The sequence below is a fragment of the Solanum lycopersicum genome, chromosome 12 (genome assembly GCF_036512215.1).
Source record: "Solanum lycopersicum chromosome 12, SLM_r2.1".
Classification (NCBI taxonomy): domain Eukaryota; kingdom Viridiplantae; phylum Streptophyta; class Magnoliopsida; order Solanales; family Solanaceae; genus Solanum; species Solanum lycopersicum.
Window position 1 is genome coordinate 66,882,780 of NC_090811.1, and position 15,859 is coordinate 66,898,638.

Here is a 15,859-nt window from a genome sequence, read left to right on the forward strand (position 1 = left end):
TTTGAAATTAGTAGTTATTATTTCACCAACCAAATAATCAATAAATGTCTCATCAATGAACAATAAACTAGAAAATTTTCAATCTAGTGATATCATAGCCTATTGTTCACTTTGATTTTTTCTTCAATGTATAGAATAAAAAAAAAATCAATTTAGCAAATATTCGTAGATAATCACGGCAATAACAATAATAACATATCAGTATAATTTCATTAATGAATATAAAATCGTTGATATTTACAGATCTTATCTTTATCATAAATGAAGTTATCTTCAATAAACTCGATTACTTGGACAACAATATATACAATAAAACTCTACTAAGTGAAGTCTGACGAGAATACAATGTAACCAGACCTTACTATTATTTTGTGAAAATAAAGAATTTTTTTTCAAAAATCTTCGACTTAAGTATATCTATAATTTACGAATAAAATAATTTTTTTTAAAAAATATTTAATTGCACTAATTACAATTAGTTTTTACGTGAATATAGGTGAGAATGTAGGTCTGAAAACATGAAACCACGTGAACAACTAATTATTTTAGAGTAATCTAATATAGTATATAGTTTCTAATTTTATAAAAATATATGACGACGACAGTGGTCCTCACCTACGACTTATAATTAATTAATTAATTAATTTTCCAAGGTAATTAAGTATGCACTAATTTAATTAATCATATAATGTAGGACTACAACAATTAATTATTTGACCAAAAAATTATAAAATAATAAATATTTATAGGACATTGCCACGTCTACCTTATTATTATAATTATAATTAATTAATTATACGCACTATTTCCCTAATGGGGATGCCAATTGTTCGACGTTACAATTATGGACACTAAATTATTGAAGAGCTTGCATTAAATCAAGTATTAATGTATTATTATTTACGCATATGTATCGGATTAGTCGAGCTTTCAAGTGAATATTAGATATTAAATAATTTTTTTTTAAAAAAATATTTACGCACTATAAAAAAAATTAATTTTCTTTTATTTAAAATTTTTTCTAATAACAGCAAAAGTTTTGTCACACGGATAATTTCAAAAGAAATTCAATATTTATTTACACTATGAATTTTTTTTTAGTGAGATGATTTGATGAAAAGTCGATGAAAAAAGAATCATATTTTATAAAATAATACTTTCATCAATCACAATAAAAAAAATTTCTATTTCTAATAGATACGATTTTCATACGATCTAATCTGATTTACTTAATTTGAATTTGCATCGCACAAAACTCAGTTAAAGGACAGTGTTTCCCACCATAATATTTAACTATTTTATATATTTAAAAGTTAAATTCGAAACTCATTAACGATGAACTCGATTTCCTTTTAAGGATTTTTTTTCCACAAAAATTAAAGTAAGATATTTTGGTTGTAATATGTATACATTATACTAAGAAATTGAGTATATTAAAAAAATATTGATTATGTTGTAAATGCATAAACATCAAAACTCTCTCTAAAACAATATTACATTTTTTAAAAATAAAATATGTATTTAAATAGAATTATCAACATGAATAAAATATCCAAAAAAAGGGAAGTGTAAAACAAAAGTTGTAAATTGTATCCAAAAAAAGTTATGATTTGATGTTACACTATTTATTACCTTTACAAAATGCTAATTACTTTAATGTTAGTTCAAATCACATGATTACCAAAAATAATAAATAGCTGATAATCACATGTATGCTTAAGATTAAAGGAATTAAAAAATTAATCATTTTTTCCAACATGAAGATATTAATATACATCAAACTCATGATTATTTAAAAGAGGATACTTAATTAGTCATCATTTTCCCAACAAAAGGATGTTTATATACTACAAATTGTATTTATATAAAATGCTTCTTAATTTTTGAAGATTAATATCTAGATTTCAAATTAGGATGTTTGAAAAAATGAATTTAATTAAAAATTATTGGAAGAACCATTTAAAATTGATTCTCTAATATATGATCGTGTATTTCTTTTGATTTAAATATGTAAACTTAAAACTTAATCCACAGGAGGATTTAATTGAATACGATAATTTTATACAAAAATATTATGAAGTGTTTATCTGAAACAAAATACATTATCACAAAATGATAGCGTGATGAAAATTGATTTCTACGTCATTGTCTTAGTCTTACTTACCACAACGTACGATATGTGATTTAAAACATATAAAACATATTTAGTAATTTTACTGAGTAGAGGAAGGATCAATTCAATCTAACACATAAAATTTATTCCTCATTAAGTATAATTATGCATTTATTAATTAATTATGCTACATCATAAATTAATAAAAAAATCCAACATTTTCTGACTTTGACATAATTACCACATAACACCAATATTTGATGATATATTCATTAGATGTACAATAAACACTTCTATTATATCCATCGTACATATCATAATATAACAGTTTAATTTATTAATGTGAATTATGACAATTCCACAAAATATTTCATTAAGATTTATTCGATGATATTTTCTTCTTGAATAGTATATATTAGTGTTATATATTCTTTAAAAAGATATTTAAAAATAAATGTCTCAAAGTGTATCAATAGTCGGATCTATAGTTCTAAAAGTTAAACGGTTTCAATGATAAGAATCGAAAATCAGCTAGGTTAAATTTAATTTATATCTTAGATCCATTGTTTTTTTCGAAATTCTAAATAGTTAATTTGATCAACCTTATGAGTTGAAGTAGTTGGTGATTAAATATTTAAAGTTAAAATCAACAAATATAAGAGGAAGAAAGCAACAAATAATGTGTTTATGAATGAATTTAAGAAAGGTATATTTATTCAAGGAAAGGATATTATAAGAAAGGCAATCTCAAATGTAAAATTTTAATAGTAACTGATTAATTCATTATCCAAATAAATCTAAAGAATATAGGTTTTACTATTCAAATCGAATTATTGAAATCGATAATGCAAGATTCTTTGAGAAAGGTAAAGTCTGTGAGGGCGTTGAATGAAAAAGTGTCAATTTTTTTACTTGGGAGATCCAAAAGGACCTATAGAACATATTAAACATACAATGCAAATGCAAATGCCACAATGCTGAAAGAATGAAATAAACTAAAAGATTACAACTGAATTTCGAAAAAAAATGTTATATTCGAGTTGGAGACATCAAACACTCTGTTTCTTATGGTTGTAGTACCGATTTTGGATGCCCATGTCATCACCATTGATGGAGAATGAAGTGGTAGTATCCTTATATGGACTTGGATAATCCTCCGCTCATAAGCTAGTCTCGAGTGAAAATGAAAAATATCAACTATGCAGAAATGATTAAAAATTGCATTCACTTGGGAATGTAGATGGCAAAACATAGAAAACAAAAGAAAAAATAATAAAATTACTATAACCTTCAAAATAAAAAAAATCAATGTATAAATAAATAACTAACATAACACAACAATTAATTAGAATTTCAATATTTGTCTAGATTTATTTTTTGAACCAATTTCTACCTTTTGTATAGAAATTTCTATGATAATCCTTTACCTTTAAATTTTAATCTCTTTCCACAGATCTCGTCAAATTCTCTGTAAAATATCTCATAATAGGTTTTACAATTCTATTTTTAGATATTTTAATTATTTTTAGGCGAATTCCTACACCCATATACATATATGGATTCATATCTCCGAATCTTAAAAATTAAATCATGAAGGATCTGACCTCTAGATCCGCATCTGTATCGAACACCCTCACCCGAGAAATTTGTATGTTATAACTAACTTTGACACCCGCTTCTCAAAGACATGGTTGACATTAGAACCTGCAACCTCGACACCCCGACCTTTTCATCTCTCGGAACGGTAACTGGGTGTTGTATCAAACTGTTCAGATTTTCGATAGGATTTAAAATAAAATTATCGAAATATTTTTAAATCCTATTGGAATTTGGAACAGTTTGATGCAACGCCCACTTGCCCTAATCGGAGATGAAAAGGTCGGGAGGCTACAGGTACTTATGTCAACAATGTCTTTGAGAAGTAGCTTAAAATCCCGGGCTGCCCACTATCCTATCTAAATTCTAATTCTATCTAGAAAAGTCTGTAGAGAATAGCAGAAGAAAAGTATAATTGGAGAACCCTTCTGTTAGCCCAAGATCGGAAGATTCAACTAAAAAAGAGGAAGCTAGAAGGGAGAAAGAGTATTTTGGATTAAAAAAAACTTTGTAATAGAAGTAGACTAGTTGATTTGGGTTGTTTACAAATGACTATGACAACTCCTATTTATAGTAGAGTAGAGATGCTTCTAGAACTATTCTAGATAGATCTACAAGAAAATCTAGATTTTTCTATAATTCACAATAAATATCTATTTCTCTAGAACATATTCTAGATTTTTCCTAATTATAAATATCAAAGATGTTTACTCTACATAATTCTAGAAAGTTCTACTAAGTATCTGAGCTATTTTTGTATATCCAAAATTCATCTTTCTTTTTTTACAAAGTCCGTATTTTTCCAATTAACTTCATTCAAAATTGGAACATATCCACATACACCTTGGTTGACACGAGTAATATAAGTCATGTTATGTTGTTGAATACCATTTGTTGAGAACTCGTGTGTTTGGGAGTCCTAATGATCAAATAGACCAAGATTTTACCTGCAATTTTAGAGAGAGAGGTGAAAGCAATAGCCTATGGGTCGCTTCTATAACCTGATAACTAGGATTGAAAATACATTGAATGGGTGTTTTGATGATCCATATCTTATTGACGATAAATTTTGTATTTATTATATATTGCCTTCATTGATGCTCCTCCACTAGACATTGATGGTATTCAGAACCTTTTGTTTGCTTGAGAGGAAATAAGATCTATTTTAATCAAACAATGTAACGTTAATGTTGCACATTGCTAACAAATGTGATTTTAGACTTTTTTTTTTTACTATTCAATTACGTAAGTTTATGAAAACTTTGACCATATTCTAATTGAGGTTATATTCAACTCTTATGATATTAAATTTTCTATCATTAATAGTGAAACTCTAGAAATTTAATTTTTTTCCCCATGATTTGTCATGTTATAAAACGTATCTACCTTAAATTCGTTCACAATATTCACTAAAACATTAGTAAGATGCTTTTTTCAACTTATACTTTCTGATTTAATTATCTTAAGATCATTTATCAACTACTTGAGTTATAAGGTTGATCGAATTACTCTTCTATAATTCTTTTTTTTTTTAAAACCGTATGACTTATTCGATTCAAGTTGGAGATATCAAACACTCTGTAGAAAAGTCCGTGTAATTCCAATCAATTTTTCAAAATTGGAACAAATCCACATTCACCTTGGTTGACACGAGTACATCTAAGTTATTTTATACAGTTGAATAACAAACTTTTTATTTTTTTTATTTTTATTTATAAAAAACTCGTGTGTTTATTATATATTTCCTTAATTGCTGCTCCTCCAGTAGAGATTGATGGTATTTGGAAGCTTTTGTTTACTTGAAAGGAAATAAGATTAATGAATTATATAAGAGTTAACCGATCAACCTTATTAAGTAAAGTAGTTGGTAAATAATCTAAAGCTTAATCAGAAAGTACAAAGAAGAAATTAACGATTTGTTTTACAAGATGTTATTACTGAATTTAAGGTAAATATTTTTTTATAATGTAGAGGAAAGGATATTATCAGAAATATTGTCGTAAGCGTTAAATTTGATTTAAAAGAAATATATATTTTTTGTATGTTTCAAATCAAATTTAGCTAAGATATCGCAAAAAGATTAAATTGGATACTTATAAATATGATAAAGGTATGTATGATGAGTAATCTCCTAACCCTAATTTTTGAGGTAAGACCAAACCCTCCTCTTATATATGTATATATATTACATAGGAAGTTGTGCCACAGAAAACAAACAAACGAAATGAAACGGAGCCATGAAGAAATTAAATTTGAACGAAGTTCATAGCTTTTATATAAAAAGTCAAACCTTCATACTGGTAAAGCATATTCTACACTTGAGTACAACAGTATAAACTAAACTATGTGCGGCAAGTTCAGTCAAAGGCTACCAAAGCTGCAACCAACATGTTCTTGGGTGATCATGTCGAGTCGATTTTGCATCATAACCCTGTTGATATAAGGAGGAAAGCGCAACAGGTACACGCATGTTTGTGCATAAGGCAAGTGTTCACAAGACTCCGAGCTTCTAGAGATGCAAAGTCTGGTATCTAAACCGCGAAAACCCTCTAGAGGTAGATACCTTATTGAAGTCCAGAAGAAAAGAAGCGCGTTTTTCTTCTCAGCAGACATACCCTCAACTATCTGTGCGCAAAAAAAAAAAAAAGAAAATAAATATGTGTTGGAATTAAAGAGCGGGTTGAAGTGTGAAGTTGTAAAAACTGTGACGATTACCTTCCAAAACCAGGATATTTGAAGATCATTTTCTTCGTATCCATCGTAATCTGTATGTGCTTTCCAATCTTCGACAGAAATAGCAGTTCCACTCCCATCAAGCATTTTGTCAAGATCTTCAAGATATAAACTCCGAAAAAAGGAAGTTCCGATGCTTGAGGTAGTAACATCGGAAAAGCCTTGAGAAAAGTGAGCTATTTGTGAAGCAATTGAGGTGACAAAACGATGTTGAAGGACAAGATTGACATACTCCTTTCTGTTCTTACTGTTCACAGCAACATCTTTCCCATTGGGCCGAAGCTCGATGGTTGTTCTGGACCCCATTTCTTCAACGTCATAAGCGAAGGTCAAGCTTAGTATATCTTGATCCACCGTCTCAGGATCCATCTTGAGTATCATCTTCCAGCTACTGTACAAGGAGGGATCTGCATCCCGAATATCCTCCAGTGAAATATCCTCTCCAGCCAATTGCAAGAAGAATACGCGGTCAAATACAACTCCAATTTGTATTTTATGCATTAACGCCAATGCAACCATTCTTCCGCAGAAGGTGAAATACTCGAGGTGCATAGGATCCACCTTAGATGCTGCAACACAAATATATATTTATGACTAACGCTACTACTTTTTAAACAAAAATTTGTGCATAAAGGCGATAATTTTTACCTGAATTTGGGAAAAACCTTCTCCGATCATTGGGACAAGCAACGAAGAGCGCTCTGTGAGGATTGAACATCTCTCGACACACCAGGAAGAACCACTCTCTCAACACTCCGGGCCCAACAGCTTCTTCATGTTTGAATTGCAACAACAGATCGCCTCGCAGCAATGCAGGATCCTCATCTACAATGTACTCGAAAGATTCATCCAACAACATGGACCTATCGATAATCATCCCATACGCCTCCTCCTTGTATCCATCTCTAGCTTCTTCAAGCATCATCATTGTGAAATTTCTCCGTACTTTGAAATTTGTTACCTCCTTGTGCTCAATGATCCACCGATAATCTTCAGAGCTCTTTGCAAACATCTCGATTAGATAGCACAATGAAACTTTTCGTTTACTCAACTTCTGCCAAAAGATCTCCGAGCTGTTAAAAAACTTAGAAATGTTGCTCAACTCTTTCAGTATAACAAGATACTGAGACAGCCACAGTACGTTAAGCCTCTGATCTTCCAATGTCCTTAAGCACCGCTCTATTTTATCCAGCAAATCATATAAAACGACATGTAACTCGGATAAAATATGATGCATGCTCTGCATATACTCTGTCTCATACACTGCCTCATCGCTTTGACTGTCGAAAGGCTGTTGCATCAATGCCCTCACCAAGCGCATGTAGTCTAAAAAATCGTGCACTATGCTCATCAGTGATATCCCCGCAAACTGAATTGGTATCATACTCAATTCTAGCTCACGCGATAAATCAGCTACCACAACCTCGCGAACAAACATGAAAACATCCTTCAGTACTAACACTTCATCAGCAATATTCTCCTTGCACCTTCCAATCCCAACGCCCGCTACTATTTCCCTTGTACTACTCCGGCAGAAGCTGTACAAGAGATCCTCAAGCCCGACTTCGCTTCTCAATTCCTTACAGAATGCTAATATTATTCGCGCACACTCATTATACCTCCTCACTTGCAAATCACTACTCATCAATGAGTTGATGAATCCACGAATGGATTCATCAGCAACGTGTCTCTTAGCATTATCCGGAGACACGTACATTTTCACCAAGTCTGCAGGAGCAGATGAGGAAATGAATAAATCTATATCGTTACATCCTCCTTTCTCACTAAACTGTCTCACTAACATCTCCATATCCTTCAAATCCGAATCACTGCAGACATGATCACTTCCCATGATCGTGGCGATTCTTGAAATCATCTCATTCGTGATTTTCCATGTATATGTGCTTCTTCGCATTTTACCAAACAAATGAATAGTTGTATCGTTCTCAACGTTGTAAAATGACAACGTCTCTCTGTCACAAGAGAGGTGTCTTCCGTTGTAGATTAGTCGTTGGTTATCTTCAGGGATACCAGTGAGCATTCGAATTTTATTTTTAGTTACTTCTACGGTGTCATTAGAATAACCTCGGAGAACTAAGGTTGTTTCTGTTTTTGATAAAGAACGAACAAAGAGCTGAATCGGAGTTTGATTAGTTCTCTTTCGTTTTCTGATGATACTGCGGTTGTTATCACTGTTAAACATATCGAAAAAAATGAAGTGAAAAGATCTAATGAAAATGGTGGTGTGGTTTAGTTTAAAACATAAGAAGTCTCTATATAGGAAAAAATGGTATGAAAAGGTAATAAATCTATAGATAACAAATTGTGAATAAAGTCTTATTTCTTTGGATTTTTGTCAAAATTGTCAAATTGTTAGTTAATAGAATTTCCCTTAGAATTAATGGTCTTTTTTTTTTCTTTGTTTTTGGGTGATTAAATTTAATGATGAGTTTATCTTAATGAGAAATATTTTTTACTTATTAAAGTGATTAAACTAGTTTGTTGAAAAAGAATGCAAATGCATAAACATTTATCATTAAATTTTGTTATTTTTTTTATTTTATAATGAGATGAGTACATATTACATGAAAATAAGTTTGTTAAAGCTTATTGTGTAAAGTGAATCAATTACTTCATAAATAGTGAACATAATGAGCAAGTTATTTATTTTTTATTTTTTTTGTAGTCAAACATATATATTTGTATGTTAAAAAATATATTTGATTGAGAACTTTTAATTGTCTATCGAAGATTTAAAGGAATAATAACAATATAGTATCTTTTACTCAAAGAAAAACTATGATATATTTGTTGCATTGTTAGTTCTTCGTATATTTCATCTCACACTTGTTTTTTTACACTTAAAAGAGTTATTTGATCAGGAGTGTATCGAAATGGAGTCACTGCGTTTACGTAAACCTAAGTTTTTCTTTTTGAATAGTATATATTAGTGTTATATATTCTTTAAAAAAAATACTTAAAAATAGATGTCTTGAACTGTATCAATAGTCAAACCTTGTACTTTTAAAAGTTTAAACGATTTCAATGATAAGTATCTAAAAGTCAGTTAAGTTAAATTTAGGTTATATCTTAGATCCACCTTTTTCCTTTCGAAATTCTAAATAGTTAATTTGATCAACCTTATAAGTTGAAGTAGTTGGTGATTAAATATTTAAAGCTAAATAAACAAGTATAAGAGGAAGAAAGCATCAAATAATGTGTTTATGAATGAATTTAAGATAGGTATATTTTATTTAAGTAAGAAAGGCAATCTTAGATGTAAAATTTTAATAGTAACTGATTAATTCATTATCCAAAGAAATCTAAAGAATATAGGTTTTACTATTCAAATCGAATTATTGAAATCGATAATGCAAGATTCTTGAGCATTGAACTAAAAAATGTCAAAATTTTGACTTGAGAGATCCAAAAGGACCTCTAGAACATGTCAAACATACAAAACAAATGCAAATACCACAACGCTGAAAGAATGAAATAAACTGACTGTAGCAACTAGCAAAAGGTTACAACTAAATTTTGAAAAAAAAATGTAAGCTAGCTATCTATCTTGAGAATCAATCGTGATGAATGAGATGACGCGTTGTCACTGTGAAGATGTTGGAGGAGACTTACGATGGTGTTCATGCCAAATTGCACATACATCACGACTATACCAACATACTTACTATCTCTCTCCAGTATCGGTGAGAAGAAATCATCTAGTTGGAGGGGACTCATCGTCTGGAGGCACAGATGACCCAAAATCAATGTTTGGATACACACCAGGAGGTTGTTCTCGAGGTTGTATAGAGAATAATTGACTTGAATCACCTACGACATCTGCCCACCCGTAGTGAGGCTCAGCCCTTCAATCATAAGTAAGACGTTTTACTTCGATGTTTACCAATGAAAACATGCAAACATAGATGACATTCACTTACTCGTAGTACGTTTTTTCATCCACAACCATGTCCCAGCTTTCACCAGTTGTGCTCTTGCCATATTTGTGTACCTTGCTGATTGAGGAACAAAGGGGCATACCATGAGTCTTTTTTATATTATCATTTGGGTTTCAAAGAGGAAAACTTAGCGAGGAAATCAATATGCAACTTGCAAAATATCATAGAACGCGATGAAACATTGAATGTATAGTCATAAAATTACCCATTTCCAAAGTGCTCCTCTCCCCATGTCCTTGACCATCCTGGATTATTACAACGAAATAAATCGGGATAAATATCACATCAATGTTCAAGAAAAGAACAGTTAACTTGTCCCTAAACTTGAATGTATTACTTTTAAAATTATAAATTCAGATCTTACGAATATAGCAAGAGATATATGTTTGATGGATTCCGTTCTAGCTTGAATAAGAATTTATTGTAGGAATTAAAATGTGTGAAACATTTCATAAAAGGTTAGCATGCATAAAATATACTATGCAACTGTTGACAACAATGGAAAAAACAAGATAGGGCCTACTTTCGCTGCTGAGTGATGCATGCCAAGTCTCCCCTTGCCGTGAACCAATGCCAGCGACAAATTTCTCCTCCCATTTGTCTCCCCATTTTGTTCCCAATTCACTTTCTGCCCACTTATCAGTCCTGAGAAAGAGAGTATATGATTCTATAAGCAACAAAATGCGGAGGTGAATCGTTTTGTTAACCACAAATAGGTCATACATAAGCAGTTAACCACTCTATTATCTTATAAAGCAAATTATCGACCTCAATTATACTATTAGTGAAGGCATATATCATAGCTTCTCATTCAAATATTTATTTTTATGAAGTAAAGGTTTTTGTTGAAAATCAGTAACGTTTAATATTCCAACTTCCTTATTAAAAATTTCCAACAAGTCCAGCGTTTCTGACAACTTGAAGCAACTCCTTTTCGTCTTTAAGAAAACAAATTAAATAAGTACCTTTTTATTTTGGATAATGGAAAAACAACATACCATTTAAGGACAGATCCTCTTCCATCATATTCCTCTCCCCATTTTTCCCACCACGACTGTTCATTCAGTCTACCATACTTGTGGGCTCCTTTCTCTGTCCAACCCTTTGCATCATACTTTTCTGACCTGCATCAAAATAAATATTTGCAGATTATTTCATTGTTCATGACAACATGATTACGAATCTTCCATTTCACAAGTCTTACCAATTCTCATACCACCCAGCATTCTCTGTACCCGATTTTGCTTGTTTTTGCGCACTCCTCTCTATCCTAGCTAAATTGCTGAAGTAGAAAATGCAGTGTTATATATGTGTAACGGTTTTGTCAAAGTGTTAAATACAATGATATTAAACACCATAACCAGGAGGATTCAACAGCATATAATATCACAAAAAGTTGGATACACAACCTCCATTCGTCTTGATGAAGAACTTCCTGCCATGTTTCCAACCATGAATCTCCTTCAGCATTTCTCCCGGATTTTTCGACGCCTACAATCATTAAAGAAACAAAAACGTGATAAATTATGAATCCCAGAAGTACAAGTGACATTGCTTGACTAAAAGCAATACTCAGATCAATGAGTAATATGGTTACAACATATAAATGCAAGACAAAAATTAGTATTACCTAATTCTTTGTAACCAGTCCAGTCACTTTTTTCCCACCACTGTCAAGGAGATCAAGAAATCCAATTAAATGCATCCACCTGGGATGATACTTGATAAGGTTATAAAGAAATGCCAACAAATTAATATTGAGATTAGCAACGATCCAGAACCTCCCAGTGTATGCTTATCTAGTTGCATATTTAATAACTCAGGCTTATATAGTATTCACAGAATTTATAAGCAAAATATTGATCGATCAGACTTACAAACTTGTAACTACGACTAACTGGAAAGTCCACAACGGATATTCCTAGATGCAAACCACTAACTTTTTTCCAACTACATGTTAGTTCCTTAAAAAGTGATAACCAGCAGAAACTTCAGCTTGAGAGGAAACTCAATAATATGCATGTGTGTTCTAAACATAGAATGCTGCTTGACTATGTTTCTTAAATACAATCTTTTGACATCCATAGCAATACAACCTTAATAACATGTGTACCATTTCTTTCCATTCTGAGGCACCATCGTGGCTCTTCCCACCCATTTTGGTCCATCGGCATCGGTATCCATTTTCACCAATGTTTTCTCCACTCTTTCGATACCAAGTACTACCATCTTCGTTAGTCCCAGATTCATTGACATTCTCGTTTAGCATATCGATGCCCCACTCTTTCTCGTTAGCAATACCAGTGTCTAAAAAGAAAGCAGAAAATTTGTCATCAAGTACCACTAAGGCCCTTAAAATATTAGAGGATATTAACTAAATCTAGAGTGAACGAAAAGGTTTCTGATAGGCAAGGAGGCTGGAACCGTTATAGTACCTCGTTTTGGTGGAGAGTCATGAGATTGAGGGCCTGAGTTTCTTGGAGTGCAGCGTGGGAAGAACTGTTCTTGCTTTGAAGCAAATCGAGATCTACAAAAAAAAAAAAACTATTACAAGCAAACAAACAAACAAATATCCCTTTCCAATCAATCATAGCAAAGGAGGGAAAGGGAAAAGTGAGGTGAACATCTTCCAGTATCCCAACTCAAAGACTCTTTTAAGATTTCATATCAAGGCTACCAAGCATACAACAAATAGGTTGGCGATTGGCCTTCAAGACAGGTTATGGACCTTTACCATGCTCAGACGTTGCTAACTGCGAGCATTTCAATAGTTCAAACCCAACAGTGATACCAAGCAACACAAATATATTTCTTTACAGGCAAAAAACAAGCATTTTATTTTGTTTTACAGTTCCAAAAGAAGTGTTGAAGTCTTAGGATACTTCTACTTTTTGTTTATTTGGTGATCACTTATAGGAAAGTAAACCGGTAAGATGAATATAGTGTACAAAAGATGAATTATGCGAAAATTTCACAGATTATCAATGTCGATTTTGATAACAAAAGTATCGTTCAAGTGAATCAATTAGGGTGTTCACAATGGAGTTGAAGACATGGAAAAGTTAATAAAAAAATAAATGGAAAACCCCCCCAAATCACCTGCTATTGAGGTTTTAACAAAACATATTACAAGGAGCTTTAGCATAGGATATGAATCATCTTTTGTCCATCGCAAAATGGAGAATTCAAGGAATGACATGCTACATAAGTTCTGAAAATATTCACGCACAAGACAGTCAAAGACAACTAGAAGCTAAGAGAACACGAATCAAATGCTAAATCGTTAAATAAATGTTTGTAAAAAAGCTACAGTGTGGTGCATTTGGAAAGCAAAGAAAGATCTTTAACAAAAGACAACACCTTTGCTAAACTTACTTTCTCTTCTTGTATTTAAATAAATAACACCCTTCTTCAACTTCAGACGACAATGAGATTTTGTATGCATCTAAAGCTCGTATCAGCCTACAGATTTTATGCCAAGGCTAGTCGCACCTTAGGTAGTTCTCCCTCCATTTTAATTTGTTTGTCTTACTTCCTTTTTACATCCGTTAAAGAAAGAATGCATTTTGGTACAATCCTTAGTTCAATTCAAAAGTCTTCTTTAATTTTCCTAAACTCCGTACCAAGTCAAAACCATACAAATAAATTAAACCAGATGGAGTAATTCCTTTATTGCTCGTTGCCGTGTATTCATTTTCTACTACAAAGTTTCTCTAATATATAGAGTATATACAAGGTAAAGCTACCTCCTTCAATATGGATTGTCATCTACATAAATTAAATCGATTTCTAAGTTGGTAGTGACTTTCTGAGATAATAACTATAAAAGCTACCTAATCATAAAAATACTAAAATCAAAAGCAAAAAAAAAAAAGAGGAAAAAACTCACTTTGGAGATGCAAACGGCATAGTAGAAGAAGAAGAAGAAGAAGCCTGCACTTTAACCCGATAACTATGACTACTTTTCTTACTCTCAAATCTCCAGTTATCGCATTTCTCAACACATCCATTAATCCCTCTAATTGGTACCACAGAATCTGAACAACAACACTTAACACCAAAAACCCTTCTTCTCTTCCTCTGTAACTCCACAAATCCAATTCCTACATCGACCCTTTTGAGCTTACCTCCTAATGGACCCGTTAAACCATTAGAACCCGCCGCCGCCGTGGTCGCCGCCGCCGCCGCCGCCATTGCAGTTATTTACGAAAATGCCACTGAAAATTTGAGTTTTTAATGGGAATTGAAGAGTTCTGAAGTTTAATTGAAAATGGGAAGTGGAAAATCGTAGAAGAATTACACTAAACTGAGGACTCAAAAAATCAGCAAAAAAAATTAAAAAAAAATTTATATGATTTTGTAAAATTTTATGTAAAATGGAATATTTTTAATTTATGGAATTTATAAGAGTGCTTCAATTGGCTCTGTGAATTTGTAAATCATTTCGCCACACAAGATTTGCCACGTAGTCATTTATGGTGACTCAGCATAGTCTCATTTTTGATAAAATATTACCAAATGGCAAAATCTTAATAATCTCAAAATTTATATGTCACATAAAAGAATTGTATATACGTATTATCGGTGGCTACTTATCAATAACTACGTATCTCCAATCAGCAACCAAACAATGGTGTAGCCACATGTTAGGTAAAGAGTGTCCAGTTGGACACCCTTCAATGGAAAACAATATCATATATACAAGTAAAAATTATATACAGAATCATTAAATAACATATTTTAAATAACCCTTATCATAACAAACTGCTGTTTTCGAACTCTTTATGAAATTTCTGACTTCGCCACTGAACCAAGCTACCTTTTGCTACTTTATTAGTGGTGAATACACACATATGACATATCAACAAAAGTGTTGTGGTGATATGGCATAAGCTACATGTTAACATGACACATTTTTTCATGGTGAAAGCAAGACCACATGATTTTTGTAACATGAGAAAAGAGGACAAATAATAAAAATGTTGTTTAAAAGTACAAGAAGTGGATAATAAAATATAGGATTATGTCATGTCTATTTGGATAAGCTCAACAAGAAGAGAGAAAAAAAAAAAAGGCTTTGTTTACAAAATAATAGGTTTGAGTTAAGGGGTGAACAAAATTTCAAACCCCACATAAGTAGGTGGCACAAAATCACTTGGTTGGACAAATCTAACATTTGGCCTATACTAAACTTACTCACAACCAACCATAGGCTTAATAGCGGGGACGGAATCAAAATTTTTTATTAAAAAGATTTAAAATATAATAATAATACACGGTGTAGTTTCATAAATAGGGTTTGAGTAAATGGATATAAATAATCCATTTTTATTTTATATTAATAGAAAAATTGTTTTTGATATATTTTGAATTGAATTGAGCATGCTAAACCGCTTGAAAAATAGGATATAAATAGGAGTGCAATAATAACAATGAGATAATATAATGATAGAAGTAC

General features: G+C 31.6%; 2 protein-coding genes across 2 annotated transcripts; both read right to left on the reverse strand.

Annotated features, from left to right (window-relative positions):
• Positions 1-6,070: 6,070 nt before the first annotated feature.
• On the reverse strand, positions 6,071-8,645 carry LOC101248659 (E3 ubiquitin-protein ligase UPL5-like). Its single transcript, XM_019211432.1, has 4 exons — positions 7,091-8,645; positions 6,425-7,011; positions 6,273-6,334; positions 6,071-6,140 (listed from the first exon to the last, which is right to left on the reverse strand). The coding sequence occupies exons 1-4, from the start codon at positions 8,643-8,645 to the stop codon at positions 6,071-6,073; spliced, it is 2,274 nt and encodes a 757-aa protein (XP_019066977.1).
• A 1,153-nt stretch (positions 8,646-9,798) lies between these two features.
• Positions 9,799-15,385, reverse strand: LOC101248373 (protein EARLY STARVATION 1, chloroplastic-like). The gene is made up of 11 exons (XM_004253152.5): positions 14,291-15,385; positions 12,837-12,928; positions 12,515-12,708; positions 12,032-12,071; positions 11,811-11,892; positions 11,606-11,683; positions 11,400-11,525; positions 10,925-11,046; positions 10,607-10,646; positions 10,384-10,458; positions 9,799-10,308 (listed from the first exon to the last, which is right to left on the reverse strand). Exons 1-11 carry the CDS (start codon positions 14,593-14,595, stop codon positions 10,158-10,160), a joined length of 1,305 nt encoding a protein of 434 aa, XP_004253200.1. The 5' UTR covers positions 14,596-15,385; the 3' UTR covers positions 9,799-10,157.
• Between the last annotated feature and the right edge of the window lie 474 nt (positions 15,386-15,859).

Bases quoted from the DNA above. Each gene is read 5' to 3' on its own strand.
- LOC101248659 (XM_019211432.1), bottom strand. From the start codon at position 8,645: ATGTTTAACAGTGATAACAACCGCAGTATCATCAGAAAACGAAAGAGA. The intron at 7,012-7,090 runs GTAAAAATTATC...TTTGTGTTGCAG, and splicing joins AAGGTTTTTCCCAAATTCAG to CATCTAAGGTGGATCCTATG. The intron at 6,335-6,424 runs GTAATCGTCACA...TTTTGCGCACAG, and splicing joins AAATATCCTGGTTTTGGAAG to ATAGTTGAGGGTATGTCTGC.
- LOC101248373 (XM_004253152.5), bottom strand. From the start codon at position 14,595: ATGGCGGCGGCGGCGGCGGCGACCACGGCGGCGGCGGGTTCTAATGGT. The intron at 12,072-12,514 runs GTACACATGTTA...TCTCCTTGACAG, and splicing joins CCTCAGAATGGAAAGAAATG to TGGTGGGAAAAAAGTGACTG. The intron at 11,684-11,810 runs GTTGTGTATCCA...TTTCTACTTCAG, and splicing joins CTTCATCAAGACGAATGGAG to CAATTTAGCTAGGATAGAGA.